The sequence below is a fragment of the Sitophilus oryzae genome, unplaced genomic scaffold (genome assembly GCF_002938485.1).
Source record: "Sitophilus oryzae breed Bouriz unplaced genomic scaffold, Soryzae_2.0 scaffold_942_pilon_pilon, whole genome shotgun sequence".
NCBI lineage: Eukaryota > Metazoa > Arthropoda > Insecta > Coleoptera > Curculionidae > Sitophilus > Sitophilus oryzae.
This window is the reverse complement of record NW_022147575.1, coordinates 1,873,396-1,896,343: the sequence shown is the minus strand read 5'-3', so window position 1 is coordinate 1,896,343 and position 22,948 is coordinate 1,873,396. Positions and strand designations below refer to the sequence as shown.

Sequence of the window (22,948 nt, the reverse complement as noted above, 5' to 3'; positions counted from 1 at the left end):
ATATTTCTTACTTTAATCTTACTACAGTCCTGACAATTCCATCAGTTTGAATCTTCCTGATCAAATTAAAGTCCCCAACAAACAGTGAACCATCTCTGTCACTTGCCAAAGCAACAGGAGCTAGCAGTCGTTGCCTAGATGCTTGACCCTCACAATCCATACAGTCTAGTGGTCTTTGATGTCCATCACCCATAGCGGTAAGAATAACCCTAGGTTTGTGTTTGAGGTAAATATTTGAACCATCCCCCTTTTGTAATATTCCTGAAATAATAATAATATATGTATTTAAGTTGAAGTATTTTATAGAGCAGTGCTTACCTTCATGGAAATTATATCTGTGATGAATATCCAAATTCCATCCTCCTACATCAGATATGCTCATGTCGTGACCACTAAGTTTCGTGGTCTGTACGTCCCAAATAATATCCTTGCAGTCACTATATTGATATCCCACTTTCACTATAGCTGTAGTGACTCCATAAACTCTCTGTTTATAGACATTTAGACGATTCCATGCGTAAGTAAACTTGATGTGAGGATCAGCCTCGAAAACCTTCTCAAACAAAATTCCTTCTATGGTGATTCTAAGATGGATCAGTTTGAGAGTGGGAGGAATAACATCAGGTGTCAATTGAAGTTGAATAGTTGAAAGATACCCTGCGGCACGTGAACTGTGATATACCAGATGCAGACCTGTACCAGGAATGCCTAGACTTTCTTGTATTACTTGGGATTCAGTTAATATGGCACTCTTATCGGGACAGGCTCCTTGGAATCCGTGCTTCCATGTTGCAAGGACCACGGGTTTCATGGTGTCATAGTCATGAGTCCCGCAAGGTTGTGGTATGGAGATTATCGATTTTTCTTCACCAAGTGTCATGATAACGTTGTCTATGATAACAACTTCGTTCCATGGTACAAATACAATGTAACTTTGTGGTCTGAAGGGTGATCTTCCGAATTGTAATGTTACAGCACCACCTCCGTTCACCAAAAGATCAAACCATCCGTCGTCTCTGGTTAATGTGAAGCCTTCAAGTGGTGTGCTGGTACTTACACGGACTCCCATGAGTCCTATGCCCATTTGGGTCACTACCCGACCCCGTACGACAGCAGATCGGCTGAAAAATATACCAGTTAATTACTATCCGGATCAAGTAGATGTGTTTAAGATTTCTACTAAACTATCTAAGTCCATACAAAGCAAAAATCAAAAGTCACAATCACAATGGGTAAAATTGACGGAAAATAAACACAAAAGAAAAACTAGCAGGCAAAATTTTTGATGGCCCAATCTTCATACTATCATCTAGCGGTAAGATGCATCTTAAGATTCTACTCTCTTTTTCTACTTGTAGTGCTCTCTTGGTTTGAATAGTGGGGCCTTACCTCGTGTTGAAATGATTCCAGAAAACGCTGAGCAGCAAGAATAGAAAAAAGCCAATTTGTTAGATCAAATTCTTCTATTCCGATTGTGATCTTTTATTTAACTAATGGTGACATAAGATCGTAAGTAAATACAGTTAAATTGTGAATTCGTATATCGGTCTAATTATTACAACGTTGCAAATTATGTTTTCTAGGAACATTAATAACTAGTATACAAATTCTAGTTCTATTCCAGTTCCATATACATAGAGGATGATGATATTTTTATGATGATATTTCAACTGCAATATAGTTGATGATATAGGCAAAGGAATTAGAATTTTAATTTAATAGCACAATTCACTATTACATAGAGCAAAATTGAAATTAAATTATTTTCATTATTTCCCTCATTAAAAAACACATTTCATTCATTAAAAAATTTCATTTTCTATCATATAATTTTTATATATTTTTTTTTATATTTCACTGTATTTACTTACTGTTAATGGTATCAAGAATGATTCTATTCAATATAAGAAGTGTAAAAAAGGAAGATACTGTATATAGAAATAACAATAGGATGTGTTTTCAACTGGGGCACAACAATGCATCTATACTTAATCATTTTTGCAAGGAACATATATAATATATAGATAACACGAAATCGTATTGAATCAGACACTTTTAGAGGGTTAGGGATTAACAATAAGGGGAGTGGAATATATAAGGTGTTCCGAATTGAGCGGATAAAACTTTACCAAAATATTTTATTTATTACTAAAAATATATTTTATTGAATTTGTTTGAAAGAAAAGACTAAGGAATAAATCCGTAGTAATACTAGTCCAAAAAAATAGTAATACTATTTCTATAGAGCACCAAATAATCTTTTAGTCACGTGATTTTTTAGTCAAATGAAACGTCAAATAGAACTGTCAAGGATGGATTCCGTCCATCTTGCATGGATACATGGATAGCATTATACTAAGGGCTGGCAAAGGTTAGTCTTGGGTCGAGATTTCCGAATGTAAGAAGAGTACAATGCGTTTATAATGTACTGAACAAAGAGGGAACAGTGAACAACAGTGAACCAAGCCAAACGTATGAAATAAACCGAGAAACTGTGCACATTGCTAAGAGACGTGGAAGGGGATAAACAGATTTGTCGCAGTCGACCGGTTGACCCAATTATTAGTACTTCTGTCAGTACTTAAAGTTCTAGGGTCATCATGCGTTCAGCTTCACGATTTAATTACGTCTCGTGATACTTCATTTGTTTATTTATTAACGAGTCGTTGTAATTTTTTCTATAGCTTGAACTTTTTTAAGTGCAAATTAGAAACACTTGCATTTTTGGTAAAATTAAGTGGAATTGAGTTGGTGTTCGACAGTGGTCGCGCTATTAGAACTCTGAAGTCAAAAATCGATATCTCGAAATCCATTAGAATTAATTGATTGTAGTTTTTCAAAAACTTCTTCGCAGATAGTATGCAAAAATTTTTATAAATAAAAAAGTTATACGATTGCTGAAAACTGCTATGCACTAAAAGTAAATAGATGGGTTGTTTAAATTTTAGAATGAAAAAACAAACAACCTTACCGAATTTTTCTTATGTAAACATATTGTAAATAATCCGATCTTTAAAATAAAAAAAAACTTCAATATCTAAAGTGGTTCTTAAGTTACGGCGTATAATGTGTAAAAAAGTTGAGTTTTTAAATTATCGCGATTACTGACGTTTTCTCGTTATAAAAAAAATGGATACCCTAATGATATCCTTATAATTCCATTTCAGATGCTCAGAAACATATCTAATGATTTTATCTAGTTACCTTTCGAAAAAAAGTCTTAAAAATAAGCGGTTTGCGATCGTGATTTTACTTTACTTGATAGGAAAAGGCGTACCGGCAACAACGCAACAGCACACCGTCGCATTTCTCTCACTCCGACTTAATAAGATCCCTATGAGATTTACTTCCACACATGTAAATACCGAACCAAAAGTAACAGTTGCCAGCACGGTATTCCTTCCTAAATTCTTTCATTCGAAGGCTCAAAATAAAACGAACACTTTATTGGTAAAGTTTTGACGTCCGCATAATTCAAAAACACCCTCAATATATAAAAAGAACCATTAGGCTTAGGGGAAGTGTATACACATACCTCTCGTTAAAAGTCTCCTGGCGCGCGTAATTCTGCAGGCTGCCCTCGTCGATCAGGAACTTCATCCTCTCGAAGAACGAGGCCGTTATCGCGGGAGGCTGTTTTCTTAGCAGGATGTCGATGGGCTTGGGCGAAGACACGCACAATTGGCTGCTCTTGCAGGCGGGGCTGGTGCAGCATTCGGGGTCTTCGCAATCGCTTAATCCGTCTAAAAAGCGAACGCAGAGACTGTTAGGGTATCGATAATGGCGTTCAATTTCGGGGCACAAAGAACGGGAGAACGAGTGGAGCACTCGCGATAGCAAAGCGTATTTACTTTAATCATATTTTTCTTTTGTGTTCGATATTTTTGCAATTTTCGTGAAGGCGTCAAATAAATCTAAACAAAATTATACAGATCACAAATTTAAGATTTGTCAGCATTCATGGGACATAGGGCGCAGAATAAATTTTAATAACGCCAAAATTATAAGGAAAGAACCGATAGCCTCTAAAATAAAAATAAAAGAGGCTTTTTAATACAATCTAATAAAAATAAATATATTGCTCATGCATCTGTAGATGTTAGTAATGTATGGCAATCGCCTTCTTTGATTTTAAAGAACAAAACATAAATAAACATAACATACGTAAAAATTAAAAATAATCATACAGAAAGTTTGGGATTTTTTGGTTTTACCTTATTAAGTAATTGTTATCAGGTAGTAATTGTAAATTTTGAAGTTTAACTTGATATAATGTCATTTTAACAGAACGTCAACGGTTTTTGTAGACGTATCTATTTTAAAAAACTAAAGTGTTCTCGAATAGTTGAATTTAAATATTTTTTTTATCTTTGTATTTTTTTGCTTCCGACGACGGAAAGATACACTTTCCGAAACGTTAAGAATTTTTTGTTCGTTAAGCAAATTTGTATATCTGTAAAACTTAAAAATAACTGTGAACTTATAAATATATAAATATGCAGAATGTGGGTAACGTAGGTGGTGGCAACATTGTAATGGGTCTATACACCAGCAGACAAGAAATTTCAGTCAAATTTCAAACATGAAATTTTTCTTGAAAAATGTGAAATGTAAAATTGTCAGTTTTCACATTTTTTCACAAGTCCTCGATTTCACTACTACAGACGAAAGAAAGAGGCAAAAAATTTTTCGGAAATTTTCGCAGAGGAAAAACTGACAGACTCACCATACTTAAGCGACTCAGAAAGTTACCAAAGTATTTAAATAATTCTACTTATATTTGAATTTCTACCAATAAAAATAGGCTTACCTTTGTCATTGTCCCTTCCATCATTACAATTCTGTTCCAACAACAAACTACAGTCCGGTCCATCCCATCCATTGTCGCACCTACACTCCCAAACGTTATCAGAATTGAACCTGCACTGACCGTGCGCAGAACAGCTGTTCGGACACCCCTCTATCGTGCAGTGTTTTCCGTTCCAGCCAGTGACGCACAGGCACGTTCCGTTTTTGCACTGACCGTGTTCGTTGCACCGTGGATCGCACTGTTTTAGGTTGCAGAACTCTCCTGACCATCCAGGGTCGCACTGGCACGCTTCAGAGACACAATGACCGTGATTGCCGCAGTCCAGATCGCAGAGTTCTGAAAAAAGTTTTCTGTTTTTATAAATATTCTGAAACTACGCTAAAAACTGTAGTTCTATGAAGGGGCTGGCTTTTCTGGTTTTGGGTACCGATTTTCGTGTGTACGAAGAGTATGGTCAACACCCTTAACTTATAAGATGTACTGAATAAAGATAGAAGGCAAGTATTTTCCCAAGCGCATGGAGTCTAGCGTCAGATTAAGTGGTTATGTAATAAATACTTCGTATTTTTGCTCTCTCCGACTCACTCGATTGCCATAGCGATTCACTCTTATACATGTAAACGCCGACCCAAGGTTTCGCTTGCCAGCAGGTTATATTACATTATATCGCTTGTCAGGAATAGAAATTGAAGCCAAATTTTTGAGATGGAGCTATACAAAATTCACATAAGTCGGTCCTTTTCGTTCAATAGCTTTGAATTACGCAAGCGTGATAAGTACTTCGCGATTAGTTGAGTTATTTCACACTAATCAATAGAAGTAATTTTCTAAGTTTCTATCTACCACGTAAATCAAGTTAGCGTCTGACTATTCGCACCTTTACATATCAATTTAAATTTAATCTCTGACATATTTAAACAAAAAATAATATATTATAAGTTATTAATATTTAGAGTTTAAAATAGTGCGCGGGCAGGTGACAGCGTTCAGCGATGAAGTAGGCGTTGAATCAGATCGTCTTATTTGGTGCGCGCGCACGAAAATCCTGTTGAACGAAAAGGATAGACTTATGCAAGATTGATATTCCTATTTCTTTTCTTTAGCTCCACTTTCGACTCATTGTGTAAATGCGGTACCAGCAATATATTCTTCTAATATATTTGATATAACGTATAATACCTTTAGAACAATCCTCTCCGGACCATCGTGGTTCGCAGGTACAAGTTTGCGATTCCAAATCAAAAGATCCATGTCCGGAACAGTCTGGAAGACACTGAAGAGCTTCCTTGTCCATCTGGGAACAATCTGCACCTTTCCATCCTTTTTTACAGATACAAGTACCATCGACACAGTACCCGTGACCCGAACAGTTGGGATGGGGACAATCAGCTGTATTACAACAATAAAAATTACATTATTTCTATACCTTTGTGGAGAGTTTAATTCTGGAAAAAATGGTCAAAGAAGCAGTAGCCTTTAAACAAAAAATAAAAGAGCCTTTCATAATCGAATCAAATATAAATAAATAGTAAAATATAACATCTTAAATTTTAAGGTTTCTGTTTTAGTGGTGAAAATTAATTCCTTCTTAACGGATGCTATTTCAGCAATTTTTATTCCGAATTTATTTTGAGCATATACAGGGCACAACAATAAGATGAAGTTTTTTGCCCGAACTTTGTAACACCCTGTAGGGTGTAGCAGCTGTAGTAGTTATTGCTAAATCAAATCACATTGTAGCCTCATCTTTTGTTTTTTTAATCACGACATTATCTTTGTTTGTATTGGAAATACGCTGCTTTAAAAACAAATCAAACTTTAAAAACAAATCAAACATCAGAACGTAGGTAAGTTTAATCTGAAAACTAACTAAAATATGAAAATTAAAAAGAAAAATAAAGAAATTTTAAGGGACTAATAGGTATCTAGTGTCCAATCGCCTGGTGATTGGACACTAGACGCCAGAACTGTTCCGCGCCATATGGGGGCACTAGGCTATTGCGCACAGCTCCTTTCAGAACCGTTCTGAGTAGCCCAGGGCGTAAAGCTCTGGAACTTGAAGTTCGCGAATGGAGGACAGCAAATACGATTAACATCCGTTACAGATAATGGCATTTCTTAATTTGACAGTCGCTGTTGTCATATTGCAAATACTCATAAATCCGTTTTCGCCTATGTCGCCTTGATTATTAACACGTACAACTTTCTGTCTACGAAGCATTTTTCCGAGACGTTCGTTTTAAAACAGCATATCTCCAATACAAAAAGAGATAATGTGGTGATTAAAAAAACAAAATGCTCCCAAAAGATGAAGCTACAATGTGATTTAATTAGCAATAGCTACTACCTCTGCTGCGCCCTACAGGATGTTACAAAGTTCGGGCAAAAAACTTCGTCTTATTGTTGTTCTCTGTATATGCTCAAAGTAAATTCGGAATAAAAATTTCTGACGTAGCATCCGTTAAAAAGGAATTAATTTACAATTAAAAAAATATCAAAGTCTAATGAGTGGTCCGCGAGAAATCCAACTTAATAACAACACTAATTTTTGGTGGCCGTTTTTTTTTGCCGGTGAGTTTATAAAGTGTAATTAAAACCACTATTTTATTCCACTAATTGCGAGGTTCTGAATGAAGCTTAACAGTTTATTCTTAAAAACGAAATTTCATAGGAATAAAAAAATTAAATCATTATAATATATATTATGATTGGCTTTAGTTACTTTCCAACCATTGTAAGAATTCTTGAAAAAACCAAGTTTTCATACAAGTCTAAATTGTTCAGAACTTGGTTTTAGAGAAGGGCCATGCATTCTTAAAAATTATATTGACAATTAAAAAAGTTATTAGTAGCGGGTTTGTTATTCATAGAAATATTAATAATAGAGTAGATGAGGCAATGATAGCGTGCAGAAGACAAAGAAATTAATAATAAAAAGGTCCCGGTATTTCGGGAAGTCGATTCAATCAATGGCCGTGTAGTTTTTTGATACAACTAGAAATAATATTAATTTGACACAAACAGGAAAATACAAGAATTTCTAAAACTTGTAACATAATAATTATGGAGAGTTTCTACTACAATTACTAAAAATAATTAGGATTAGTTAGCTATATTTTTGATATAAAATATTTACATTATCTTATTTTTTTATTAGAGATATAGATTGTTCAGTCATCGTTCAACGTTACGTCATCATTATTTGTCAAATATGAGTTTTAGGGTGTGTCTGAGATCAGTTCATATTGTATAAAAACATTTAAGTGCATTCCTATATATTATTGATTGAGCGAGTTTTTGCAATTTATTAATTTGTTCTTAAACTCTTAATCAGTTACTATTCCTTTAGTTACAATCCTTTGAACTGTTAAAATTCCTATTTCTAAAACATCAACAACTCGCTATATTATTTTAAAATGCTATGAATTTGTATTTTGCATTGGAATATTACAACTTTGCATTGTACAGGGTGGTCGAAATTGGTCTGTTTTAACAGAGAAAACCTATTTCCTGACTAGATAGACCAAAACTGCCTGTTGATATTTTCACTGCGAACTGAGATACGGGGCCTTTTTTAATATTACTACATATTTAATAGCATCTCAGTTGGCAGTGAAAATATCAACAGGCAGTTTACGTCACTAAACGTGTCTCAGAAATCGAGCTCATGACATCTATGTCGGTTTTGCTCTATCTAATCAGGAAATATGTTTTATCTGTCAAAACAGACCAATTTCGACCGCCCTGTACACTTACTTCATATAGAGCGTCCAAGAGTGCCCCTTTCTCGTGAAAAATAATTTATTAAAAATGAATTTTGTTTGACAGCAACAACCAATTTTTAATTTTGACATTGCTTGATGTACGTTAATCAAATGACAATTACTAAAAAGAATATGCAGTAATTTACGAAATGCCGTAATGACGTCACCAATCTCTTCCATCTGGTTATCAAGTGATTGAGAGAGTTCGACAATATATGACGTGACGTTGAACGATGGTTGAACATTCTATATATCTGTTATTATCATTTTTAACTTATTATATATCATTTTTTAATGATTATTAATATTTATTAACTTAAAATAATAAACCAAAAAATTTAAGTCATACTGAACTCCCCGCATTGCCAGAGGTGGTAATACATGCTCCTTAGTGTCAAAGCCCATTATTAAAAATAAACCATTCATTAAAAATCAATGGTTTATCCAAAATACATTGCATTAATTTACAAGACCTGTTATTAGTAGTCAAACAAAACAAACATGGTGGTTAATACAGAGGGTACACGTTCTTACCCTCTTCGCAAAATTTCCCTTTGTATCCTCGGATGCAGTTGCACTTTCCATTAGCACAGTGTCCATGCCCATTGCAGTCTGGTACCTCGCACTCGTCGTGCCTCAGTTGGCACTCTTTGCCCTTCCAGCCTGGGTTACACTGACATTCCCCGTTAATATATTCACCTCTTTGACTGCACAGTACCGGACATACACCTAGCAGGACACAGAAATGAAGAAATCATGCAAACAGTGACATTTTGGTTAGTGACGAGATATTGGAATAAGTGCCATTGAGAAATAAATATGTTGAACGTGTAAATAAATGCGGATTTTATTCTGATTGAATTCAGTCAGAGTGCTAGCCATTGCCTGGAAACTTATACGGTGAAATTTTGACAAAATAATTTAGTATTGACTGAGGACACGGTATGTTGCCGGTGCGGTGGTAAGAAAAATAATTTTTAGAGGTTACTAGTTTATTTGGTTAGTTTTAAGATTTGGACCTGCGTCGAAAAAATACCGGTTTGTTTTGAATTGAAAACAGAATTGACATCTATGGATATATAAAAGCCTTCAACGTGAAAAGTCAAAGTTTCTAATTGTTTTATTACACTCTCATGAATAGTTCTCATTTTAGAAGTGTTTACTGTAAAATGATTAAGTTTATAAAATAAGTCTGAAAATAATTTTGCAGTTACTTGTCAAAGAAACATTCCACATATAATAGTTATTTTTTATACAAGACGATAAAATGGTATTTTAAGAAAAGATTAATTCATGAGCGATGAAATCGCGAGTGAATTAATTTCCGGAGACGATAATACAATTTTATAGTCGTGTATAAAACAATATTTTTTTTCCATAGCGAGTTACGTTTTAAAAAATATTCAGAAATTATTATTTCAAGGAATTTATTACGAGTAGAAAAATTATTGTGCTGGGTTGGCGTTGGTTTCTATGTAATTTGACAAATAAATAAAGTTGTAATAAATAAATCTCTTTAGTTGTCAGTTTTGAGTCAACATTTTTTAATTCTCTTTCGTGTCAATTGATGATTGAATTGGAGCCAGAAATGGCTCAAAACGAAATAAGTCAATTCCCAACAGATATTCAGGCTGAGGCGACAAACGTCATATCCAAACTACTTCCATTTAAATCCCGAATAACTTATGAAAAGGAATGCAAAAATTTTCAAAAATGGAAGCAATTAAAAAACGTGCGAGAATAAGTTTTAACCTATCCTCGCTGTTAAGTATCATTTAATCTACCCTTGCGGTTAAAGTACTATTTTATCTACTATTTTTGATAGATATAAGGCAATTTTAACAGTTGCTATGGAAAAAAGAAATATATCGTTCCAAATGTTTGTAGATAGTAAAGTGGGCAGACATCAGCTAGTTTTTATATAGTTCTGTTAACTATACTTATGTAAGTTTTATCAAAAATATTGTGATTTAATGAATACCTTGTAGACAAAATTTATTTTTAATAAACTGTAAAATTTATCTATTTTTATGTTTTATTAAAGTTACCCTGATATATTAATATAAATCCTTTGAATTCAAATATAAATATAAAAAACATTTAGAGCAGAAATTGCGAAGGCGCTGTTTCGCATGAAGAGTTTAACAGCCTTAATTTCCTTTATACATAAGTAACTATTATACATTATACATGTTCTATATTTTTATTCCTCTATGAACAAAATTATCCTAGGAACATGCTGTTGGATTAAAATCACGTAATGATGCTCCACTATCCGTTTTGTACTTACTTTCGCTGCAATCATCCCCTCCAAAACCTGGATTACACTGGCAATGGCCCATGAGACATTCGCCTTTACCACTGCACCCATTGGGGCAGTTTTGTGTCATGTCGTCGGCGACCACGGCTACAAACGTAATTTCTTGCGGGTCACCGTCGTCGTTGTAGAGTGATAAGAACCAGTGACCTTGCTCCATGTAGTGAGTTACCTCCTTCTTCACAGAAGACTAAAAAATACACATTGTAGTTAGTAAACAAACATTACTCCGAGTAGCATTTTTAGACGCAAAATCGGAAGAAAATATCTGCTGAGAAACATTGCGAAACAGTTTCGTCACATTTTTGATACATATGTTTCGTAACATAAATCGCTTTTTGTTTTGAAACATTTTACCAAAATATGGTATCGCTACATAAGCTATAACAATAAAGATCTTAGTGTCACAAATTTTTCGAAACTTTTAAGGAACAGATGTGGCTCACATTTACAGATTTCGTACCCGTTTTGTGCCTGAAAAGTTTCCATAATTTATTTGATATTCTGTCGAATACGAGAACATAACCTTACTTTCTTGTTTAGATTTTGTTCTGCAATTTCTGCATTTAAGCATTCTTCAAGGTTTTATAGTACTATAATTAAAAAGCAGAAGGAAAGACATATTTATAGTGAGTTCAAATACAGACATTTTTCTTATGCAATTTTATAATTATATATTATAGGCATTACAGATATGGGCCCGTATTCTGTAACTTTGACATAAAAACGTTACGCTTTCAAAGCGGTGAGCGCAAGTATTCGATCAGCGAAACGCAAGGCAGTCGATTTTGGTATTCTCGTTGCCATGCGAATCGTGTTCTGGATACGCGTTGAGCACATATTGGCAACATCACAATTTCTAATGTAGGTAATAGTCAAAAGTTGATAAGTGACGGATGTTACAATGAAAAATGTCAATGTTACGTGAATTTCATAACCTATTGTTGAGTTATGTCAAGCTATTTTTCTATGGATATGTCATTATTCTTATTATACGAGGGAAGTGTTGAAGTCGCTTCTCAGCATTTTCGATGTTTTGAACAATATTTATAGCTGCCAAGTCGTAAATTATCAATTACTTATTGAGGAATTTACAGAAGAAGTAGTAATTTTCACTAAAGAGCAAGATAATGCACAAAATCACAATTCTTTCGATTTTCACTGACAGTTCGACAAGTAAGACGATACTTTAAGGCAACCGTTTTCAAAGCGCTCAGCGCAATCAGTAAAGACGCTAAGCGCGTCAGACGAGAATACCGAAATCGTTAATTAAGTGCGCGCTCAGCGAAAATTAACGTCATATACGCTGAGCGTCTAAAAGCGCTTAGCGTTTTCAAAGTTACAGAATACAGGCCATGATTTGTTTTAGGAATAAATGTAATAACAGCCACTAACCATATCCAACAGGAGACCGAAGAAAAATGTTACTAGCAAATATTTTTTTGTCTTTTTTCCACAATGGAATACATGTTTTATGTTTTAATTGTGTTATAATAAGTAAATATTTTTTTGAATTATTTTGACCAGAAGTTTTCATTGGCGTTTTTGATAGGTGACTAGTTCGAAATTTCTACACAGATAGCGCTAAATCGAAACATTTTGGAAACAACGTTTCCATTTATTGTCGATTCGTTTTCGAAATACGAGTTTCCCTCTTTTTAGACACGAATATGATATAATGTAGATGATTTGTGTTCGACTCCATGTCAATGTTATAAAATAATAAATTAAAATTCCGCCATGTTGGCTAGTGATATCATAGTCATACCAAACAATTAACCAAAAACAAATCATATTTAGTTTATTTTATACAGGGTAACAATTTGAAAACGAACAGTATTTAATATTACCTCTACCGATGATAGTATGAAAATTTGGCGAAATACGTCAATTTACATATCAAGGGGAACAATTTTTGAGGCATTTGTTGTCGTGTTACTATCAGTTCTTTGACCCCCAGGGCACCTACCCCTAAAATTTAAATGGTAACCTCTATTTCTTTTACATTTCATTTTTGTGTTCCTTCTAAAATTCTCAAAAAAATAATGCAGTTTATGTAAAATTCTATAAGAAACACAAAAATGGTAAAAGAAATAGGGGTTGCTATTTAAAATTTTAAGGGTAAGTGCCCTGGAGATCAAGGAGTTGAAAGTAACACGACAACAAATGCCTCAAAAATGGTCCCCCTTGATATGTAAATTGACGTGTTTCGCCAAATTTTCATATTATCATCGGTAGAGGCAATATTAAAAACCGTTCGTTTTCAAATTGTCACCCTGTATAAAATATGTCTATGACCTTTTCTAATTACTAAATTATAAAATCTTAAAAACACTTACATGAGACGCTCTGGTTGTCCTAGCTTTGAACCCGCTAAGAACCTCCAAAATGTGGTACTGTGTATGAGTAGGCAAGGCATTCCTCCTGGCATAAACCCCGATACTAGCTCCCCTTGGTATGCTGTAGTCGAATTTGACGTAGGCAGCTTCCGATTGGTAGAACTGCATGTTCCAGTAGCCGTAGGGTGAGATTTCTTTGGACAGTCTTTGACCCAGGGCTATTTGGGAGAAGGTAGTTCCGTCTGGCGGGAACGATTGCGCTGGGAAGGTTCTAGCTCCTAAGGAAAATTGATCAAGTTAATTCGATGGTAATAATAAATAATATAAGCGTTGTTAAATTGTATCTTTGATGAGGTTAAATATCGCTCTTAATATTGAATAAACAGATTAAAGACGAGATATCAAAAGTTTTAATATAGCTGACTTATATTTCGGTTAATAAGTGGCGTTCTAATTTTATTTAAAACGTTTTTTTTATTTAAACGTTATTTTATCGCAATCCATATCCCGAACTTATTGTTAATTTAAAAGCATAAAAAGAGTGTTACAAAATGATTTTCCATTTAACAAACAGAATTTATAATTTAAAAGTTGTAAAAAAACCTGACTTTTGACATAAAAGACGGATAAACAATGTTTGAAACCATGGAAATACGAATATGAAATTTGCTACCCATGATACAAAGAATACAAGGTATGATATTGCGCAGGTTGGTCACTACGTCACAGGTGATAAACGGCACCATTGGTCGGCAAGCTCTGCGCGCCAATTTCAAATTGTCAAACAGATTGTGTCATCTGTGAAATTTGATTGTGTCAAAATGTGAAAATAATTTTTCAAATGTCAAGCTCGATGTCAAAACATAACTTTTGGGGTTATGTCCTAATTCTTCCCTATTTTAGGTTTTTTTTTTATTAGTGGCAATTGGACAATATGGATATTTTTTTGTATGGCGTATGACGTCACAGGTGGTATGCGCAAACTTAACGAAATTGGAGCCGCTATCGATCATACCTTGTTTTTTTTGTACCATGTTTGCTACCTAGCAAAGATTTACGTTGTTGCCAAGAATATTCGCTGATTAACTAAATAATGCTATCTTGTACCCACTTCGCACTAAAAGAGGTTCTAAAAAGAACAATGTACGACTGCAAGGTCTCCTAGTAAACATTCTTAAGCTTAAAATATCACAACACAATTCATTTAAACCAAAAACTCGTAATACAAAACTAAAGTGTCAAAACGAATGACAATGTCAGGAAATAAATAAATAAATGTGGCAACTTGACATTTTTTACAGCAGAGTTACGACCTGTATCACAAGCGGGAAATTTAAAATCCAGTTAGTCCACTGGGCGCCGAATATGTCCATGGTTGGCAACAATGAATTTAAATATCGCGCCCTCGATTACGTAACTAAAAGTCCACTTGGTATCGCTTATAGAAAAATAGTATTAGGCTCCCTCCATAGTCTTTTTATTCAACAATTTTTAGTTATTTATGTATTCAAAAAACAAAGCGAAAGCATACAATGAAGGATGTGTCGGTATGAGTCGGTAATTTTTGCAAACAAAAATTAACAGTTTGGAACAGAATTACTCTTATAAGACTTGATAAATATTTATTAGTACATAATTAAAAAAGTGTATAATTAAAGTTGTGTAGTATGTTCAATTCTAGCTTCAATTTAGAGCCAGAGCTAAATCTAATAATAAAAACCAATCAAGCTGTATGCATGCAATTTTCTACAAATATTAGATACTATCGCATTCGCCGATCTCAAATGAAGAACATATACAGACACAAACCCCCGATAAGCGTATATGTATGTTCACGTAACAGCATTATCTGAGAGAAGCACAGATATTGCCTGGAATTAGGCGATCGGGGCTTCCCTCAGGAACATACATATAGGGTGACTCAAACAACAAAAAAATAGGACTAGTATAGGTCTAATATATTTTCAATTTAAAAAAAATCTCCGAATGTGACTTAATACCTAAAAATCCTTAACTAGTCTCTTTGGAACTATTTCTATCAAAATAAACATTTTTATTTTCTAGTTTCCTAGTATTATAGCTCAAATCGCTAAATTTAAATCACCCTTACAGACACTAACTGACAAAGCAAGCAATAATTTTCCAATCGTAGCTACGAATCGGGACACAAAACAGTGTTAATGATGTATTGATGCCACTGTGAGATATTATTAATGAAGCTGGCTGATTGGTTAAACATGCGATACACATGAGTTGTTGTACAGGGTGAGTCAACGAGAGAATAAAGCTTATTACCTTAGTTTAGAGCTCCTAGTCTAAAACACATGATAAAACTGTTCTATTTAATATGAATTCTTCATTCTTAAAACAAATGGGATAATGAACTTTATCACTGACTCATCCTATCCACCTACAGGGTGTTTCAAATAAAATGTGCCATCTCTCGTGGGGAGATTCCTTATGTAAAATAACATTTATTTTTCATATGAACATAGGTCCGATTCTGCTTTGTTTCGTAGCTATAGGGTGTTAAATCTTATTTTGGGGTATTTATTATAATTTTCCTCCAAGTGCTTTTAGCGATTCGAATGAAATTTTGAGGGAAAAAGCTATTATAAGTGCGACATATTTTAATGCGAAAAATGTGTCGACAAATTCACCAGGGACGTGCATATGGTTTTTCTAAAAAAAAAAAAAAAAAAAATAAAAAAAAACTGTGCTCCACTGCCTTTTTTTTCTTGTTAGCATACTGGTTTAGGCCATTTAATGCCGATTAAAAGTGGTCTTTTTATAGTTTGTCGATTTCAGTCTCCTTGATGAGATATTATACACAATTTTATTAATTTACCTTAATCCAAAACTATGTAATAGCAACCTTTAAAAAATTTAGTGTCATTAACTACCCAAAGTGTTAAATACTCATTGACACTTCACAAAAAATTAAAAAAAAAGTGTGCGAAAACATCTGTGCGGAAATGCATAGTTTTAAAGTTACAAGATATTTAAACTTAAAAAAAAAATCCTTTGTAATTATCTTAAATAGCATTATTTTTCTTTTCCTTGAATTTACTTTAGGGAGCACTGAATATCAGTATTATACATTTTAATAAAACATAATATGATTAAATAAATAATTTATTAATTTAATTTTATTAATTCTGATTAATAAAATTCCATTTATCAAGATACAACTTTTAATCGGCATTAAACGGCCTATACAATTCTGCTAAGTAAAGAAAAAAAAGTCAGTGGCGCACATCTTTTTTTAGAAAAATATTTCAGTAATAACCCATATGCACGTCCCTGGTGAATGTCTATACTTTTTTAGTACTAAAATATGTAACATATAGTAAGTTTTACTTTAAAAATTTCATTCGAATCGCTAAAATCATTTGATTAAAAAACTCGAAAAAAAATGAAGACTTTAGCAAAGCAGAATCGGATTATACATAGTAACATAAAACATAAAAAATAAATTTTTTATCAACAACCGTTTAGTTATAACGTTTTTACATCACTATTTTTTTAGTATTTCAGTTACGTTATGAGATTCATAACACAACTAGTGGTGTTATGAATCTATAACACAACTAGTTTTTATAAAAATGAAAAACAACTACGAAAAATGTGACAAATGTCATAGTTAAAGATGTTAAAGGTGGGCGACTAATAAACGAAAATTAAAACAGCATTTTCTTATTTTTTGGTTGTAGATAAAACGTTTTACATGACACGTGCGTTTAAACATGATTACAACACTCGTTGTTGCAATCATGTTCATAAACACACTTTTACTGTAAATAACTATTATTTCTAGATGAAGAATCTCCCCACAACGCATGCTTTTTTTGAAACACCCTGTATAAAGCAATCAAAGCATAACTTAGTTTAATAATTTAATTAAAAAATGCGGCACTGAGTAAATGTTACCTTCTAAAATAAGAATTGTGGGTGGAGGAGGTAATTTCGTAGTAACCTCTGCACAATTTCTTAAAACATCTTCTGTTACCGACGAAGTCTCAACGTCTTCATAAGCTGAAGTAGTTGAACTCATACGATATTTCTTATTTGAAGTTGTACCATACTCTTTGGACCCAAACAATCCATAATAATCATAATCCGAAGTCGAATTCCCATCTGAAAATTCATTTGAATCGTCTAAACAAGGACACTCACACTCACAAGCGCCTCCTTGAAGGCCGTGAGCTGATTCTTGTTGAAGCTTTTGTGCCTTGTCTTGCTCGCTAAGCTGCGTAAACGAAGCTGCTTCGGTTTTATCAATATTTACACCGGGTTCTTTACCGTCAGTGGGAACAGAGACAGACAGAACATATACAGAGTGAGTTTGGTAAGGATTGTGAGGATTGGGGTCTGTGGAGATAGTGACATTTACCAGGACTCTGGAAGTTTGTTGGGAATCTTTGTTTGGAGAGGGTATTTCGAATATTTTTACATTAGGCTCGGTAAAGCTGCTGGCGTTAGTGGAATTGTTAGTAGAAGTGTCGCTGAATTCGTTAACTTTAATATCTTTGAGCTTGTCGGTAGTAAGTGGTGCAGAAGATAAATTTATATTAGTTAATTCTTTAGAATTTGAAGAAATGTTCGTTTCGTTATCTTCTTTAGCTCTTTCTTCAGCTGAATAACTTTGTTCGTACAAAAATATAGGCGAATCTTGTTGTAGTTCTTCACTTGAAGACTTCTTATTTACTGTATTGTTTTCTAATCCTTCATCAAATAATGAGGCATCATTAGAATCATCATCGTTCGATAGTAGGTCTTTGTATAGATCCACCAAATAATCTGTTGTAGTTGGATGGACAGGGACTTCATTTTCTTCATTTAATTCATCAGTGGTTGTGCTTTCTTCTTTTAAAACTTCAGTAGATATATACCCTTGATCGTTTTCAGAAATTTCGTTATTGATTGAAACCAATTCATCTGTAACTTCTAATTCTCTTTCTGTAGTTGTTGTGATTTCATCTTCTTTAAGTACTTTATTAGTGGAGCTAAAAACATCGAACACCCCAAGCTTCGTTGAAGAAGTTTCAACGTCATGCAAATATACAGAGCTATCTGAAGTAGAACCATGCAAACTACCATGCTGTGTAGATGTGGAAGTATCGGAAAGGTCATGCTTAAAAGAAACATCTCTACGTTTTCGAGCGTAGATGGCCTGGTTAGGCTTACCTCCGGTGTTTGTTGCGGGTTTCGGTTTGGTTGAAGTGGAATGATTCGTTTCGGATGGTGCTGTCTTGGAAGAGGGGACGATTTGAGTGTTTTCTCCTACCAGGACTGCACAAGGCTTCGTGCTTTGATATGACCAGTTGATTAAGCTTGATGCTGAAAAAGACAATAAGGAATAATGAGAAGAGCTAAGAACCAGAGAAGTTTTCTACGTAAAGGGCTTGTATATAAAGGGTGAGTCTTAAATAAGTTTTAGGGGTAGTATATATATTTCGACCCCAGAAACATGATTAGGGTTTTTTTTTCGCGAAAAATTTTTGGAAATTTTTTAGTTTTTAGTTAAAAACATAATTTCCTGATAATATGGCAATATAGGTAGTAGATTAAATTTACAAGAAAGAAAACCCAGAAAAGATCCAGTGATTCTCAAAATTTTAGCAAAAAATCATTTTTTTTGGAAATTTTCAACTCGATTATTTTGGACTTATTTGAAAAACGATAAACAGAAAATATGTCTACCAACCCTAAAAATATATGCACTTTTTTGAAACTCACTGTATATCGAGAAATTGACACTTTATGTTCATTTTAATAACAACTTTAATAACAACATAATTTAACAGTTAACTAAGAATATAACTTGTATTTCTTGGTAATGATAATCTGATAATGAAAAAGTTCAAAAAAAAAATAAAACTAAAAAAATCACCCAAACAACTTCTATCCTCAAAATGAAATCATAAAACATTTCGAATGTTCCTTTTTCGAGAGGATCTTTTAAAAAATTCGGATATATTTCGTTTAATTTATCACCCAACACTATACTATTTTCAGTTTAACAAAAGGTCGCATAATGTACCTCGAAATACTCTGCATTCCGCTACGTGTTCATATTTACTACAGACCGACAAAGATCTACAAGAATCTCCTCTTCATTAGTCCCTAAATTTTTTCCAAAAGCAAAAGTTTTGACGGCCGACAATATATAGGCGAAACGTGGTCTTCTCTATGTCCCCCATATGTCGCAACAGCTGGCCTGATGACGGGCGGACACAGGTAAGAAACCTCGACCCAGAAGTGCCACAATAGATACCATTCAATAGAGAGGGATCTTTATCCCTCTCTTTTTTTTCTGACCGTCTCTCAATGAAAAAAGTAATGTTACAAATAATTTCCACTTGATTTTTTTTGTAGGGGTCCTTGTATCGTGTTACCAGATGTGTAATGGAACGAAATACATCCACTGGTGGCTTAATTTGCTTTGAGAGGGTAAAAAATCAGATTAATTCAAACCCTTCCTCTGTTGATCAAGATTAATTTGAACTAGTTGAAAACGATTACCAGCATTTTTTTCATCGATGATTCACGATAACGTTAATTCGGCAATCGTCCTAATTTTGTGCAAGTCCAAATGAGATAGGCAAACAAGCAGTTTAAGTAACCTGTTTCTAGTATTTTCTTAAGCTGGACAATGTTATTTTTCTATTAAAAGGTTTTTTAAGTATACTTTTAGTTAAATATGTACCTTTAAATATTATGCCAAGGTTGTTCACTAAAATTGTAATACTTTTGACTAGTTTTACAAAAAAAAAACATCCAAGCCGTTGGTATTTCAGATATTGAAAATAAATGTTTATTTATTTTATGAATTTATTTCCTTTAGATGCAAAAAATGCAAGGGAAATGTTTTCGTCAGGGAAATGTTTCAGGCAAAACTTTTCAACAAACAAATGTATTAAAATCTTCAATTATTATTGTTAATCTTCTTTTTTATTTTTGTTGATGTTAGATAAGTATTTAATAAAGATATTACAAGAATATTTTGCTTAATTAAATGAGGCGAGAAATAAGAAAAACCGAGTGAGGGAAATGGGAAATGGGAAGAGGGAAGAAATGTAGATAATTTGACACTTTCAAACTTTTTAAAAGTCAGTAATATCAGTATTATGTGATTGTAAATAAAAAATATCATTTTAAATTAGAGAAAAAAATTTTCCGTTGCGTTTTTTTGCATCTGAGTTCATTTATTTTTATTAACTTACCCGATATATATGATAGTGCGGCCGTGAGCACCACGCACAAAACAATAAAGGCTATGGCAGTACACCTCCAGGTACACCTGGAGGCCAACCCTTTTCGAAAATGGAACCTGCTGGCCTGGGGAGGGAAGTGACTAGAATTGGGCCTCCTCAGGTTGTTGCGGACGGGCAATCCGGGAATCTGGCCTCCGTACGAGAGGCTGTTGGTGCCTCCGCCTCCTCCGAGGCTGCCCGCGTGGCCTGGGCCTAGGTTCTTCAGGTCTTTGGAGGGACTGTTACATGACGAGTTCGGCTTGTAGTCGATCACTTGGTTTTTTGGATGATCTGCAAAGAAAGACATATTTTTATTGATCTGCTCGTTATGTTAAATTTTATATAGGCACTTCTTTACAAACATACATATACTTAATAGTTTGATTGAAAGTAGTACGTATCTATAAGCGATACTAATTAAACTTTTAGTTACGTAATCGAGGGCGCATTTTTAAATTCATTGTTGCCAACTATGGACATATTCGGTGTCGGGCTGACTAATTAGAATTTAAATTTTCCGCTGGGGATTCAGGTGGTAGCTCTGCTATTCAACATGTCAAGTTGCCACATTTATTTTTTTTTATTTCCCGACATTGACATTCGTTTTTACACTTCAGTTTTGTATTACGAGTTTTTGGTTTAAATAAATTGTGTTGTGATTCTTAAAGCTTAAAAAATTTTCTAGCAGACCTTGCAGTCCAACACTTTTTAGAACTACTTTTAGTGTGAAGTGTACAAGATATCTTAATAGCCGTTGCAAAAAAAAACTAATCGCAACCTTATATATTGTGAACGGGAAAGAGGTAGTAATGGTCCTTTATGTCCCTAAAGTGCTGTTAAGGAGATGAGTTTTGTTGATGTAAACAATAACTGTTTATATATTTATATAATAATAATAGCTCCCGTATATAGCGTTTAACGCCTTGGGAGTTGCAAGGTACAGCTTGTCATACTAGAGCCGTTCGGTATATAATAAGGAAGGTAATGTGGCTAGCATTACGCTTCAACCGTCTATTATTACCTCAGGATTGTGAATCCCAAGTACTCATTTAAGGCTGAGTCGACCTAGGTACCCAAACTATTTTTATTTTAATAAATGGAGTAACTGGAATGGAGAAGTAAGTAATGAGTAATAATACTAATACTAGTGAGTAATAATTAACTGGAATGGAGTAGTACATACGAGAACATTCGAAACCTTCTCTATGCATCTAATGATTTATGGATTATTCGAGAACTCTTTAGCTGTGGGTATAAAATCCGACAGCTGGAGCCTGAAGAGGACCGAAATAAATAGACGAGTAGAGTTGTCGCGCTCAATTCAAAATAAATTCTTTCTAGATAAATAGTTATAAATAGTTTGTATATAGTTCTTTAAGTCTTTTAATAGTTATTATTTGTTAATTAGTGTAAATAAATTGTGACTTTTTATCCACAGGGAACCGACGAACAACGTAACAATATATTTATAAAAAATATATTTTTGTCTCCTAAAAGATTCTGATTGAAAGAAAATATGTAAATGTGGGCAACGCTGTGCCGGTCAAGCTTAATCACGTGACTAAAAGTTTATTTGATATGAACAATATGTTTAACAAAACCTATTTCTGAAATTCATTGATTTCCGAAGAGTTATTTTTCACAGTAGATAACACAAACATAAACATCAATTCTTGGTAGTCATGCAGTTAAAAATATCGACTGTGTGTGTAAATATTTAATTAGATATACTTATTTAAATTAAATCCTAATCTAAATAGGCGTCCGCTGGGCCTTGACCCGCGACCTCCTAATTTACTGACCCTTTGACACGTTATTTCGGCCTATTTGATTCTTCTATCGCCCGAATGGACGATTTACTGTATAATAAATCCAGCCATTTGCATGTGATAACATTATTCTCGAGTTTTCTGAAAGATATATATGTTTTTCTGGTTTGGGTTCATGGAAGTAAGTTCGAAAATTAATTTCTGGCGATGTTGATTTACGACAATATATCTTATTTGTTTGTATTGTGGTAGATACGATATGACTTTCAGCCAAAGTAATAAAATATACGTGATGTTTTGGACCCATAGACATGAATAAAAGATAGCCTAATCGTAGATATACATTGATTTGTTTGTAATTTGTATTTACTTTAATTTTAAATTTCTACATAAATTACGAGTATTAAGACTTTAATTTAGAGGTTTACAGCAACATTAGAAGAAATCTTCCGTCAACTGGACTGGACCAAAAAATAGATGAAGAATATCTTAACCATCTAAGATTCGCTGATGCTGATGACATAGTCCTAATCGCCAATAGTCCTGAAAAACTACAAGCACAAATTAATGAAGAGCCACAGAGTCAAATCCCTCAAATGGCAATGGGAAGGACACCTGGCAAGAAGAACGGACAACAGATGGACCACAAAAATTACAGCATGGCACCCACGAGGAATTAAGAGACCTAGAAGA

General features: G+C 33.8%; 1 protein-coding gene across 7 annotated transcripts in view; it reads right to left on the bottom strand.

Annotated features, from left to right (window-relative positions):
- The window catches only part of LOC115890988 (teneurin-m), a 572,779-nt gene that overhangs the window by 7,006 nt on the left and 542,825 nt on the right, over nucleotides 1-22,948 (bottom strand). For 3 of the 7 annotated variants that reach the window (XM_030911367.1, XM_030911369.1, XM_030911370.1), the window contains 11 exons: nucleotides 20,457-20,777; nucleotides 17,161-18,570; nucleotides 13,231-13,508; nucleotides 10,865-11,081; nucleotides 9,109-9,303; nucleotides 5,990-6,199; nucleotides 4,811-5,146; nucleotides 3,536-3,743; nucleotides 1,390-1,416; nucleotides 319-1,121; nucleotides 12-261 (listed from right to left, as the gene is read on the bottom strand). In XM_030911367.1, the coding sequence (XP_030767227.1) occupies nucleotides 12-261; nucleotides 319-1,121; nucleotides 1,390-1,416; nucleotides 3,536-3,743; nucleotides 4,811-5,146; nucleotides 5,990-6,199; nucleotides 9,109-9,303; nucleotides 10,865-11,081; nucleotides 13,231-13,508; nucleotides 17,161-18,570; nucleotides 20,457-20,777 (4,255 nt within the window). The remainder of the gene's footprint in view (nucleotides 1-11; nucleotides 262-318; nucleotides 1,122-1,389; nucleotides 1,417-3,535; nucleotides 3,744-4,810; nucleotides 5,147-5,989; nucleotides 6,200-9,108; nucleotides 9,304-10,864; nucleotides 11,082-13,230; nucleotides 13,509-17,160; nucleotides 18,571-20,456; nucleotides 20,778-22,948) is intronic. The other 4 variants (XM_030911372.1, XM_030911373.1, XM_030911368.1 and 1 more) reach the window with 4 other exon arrangements.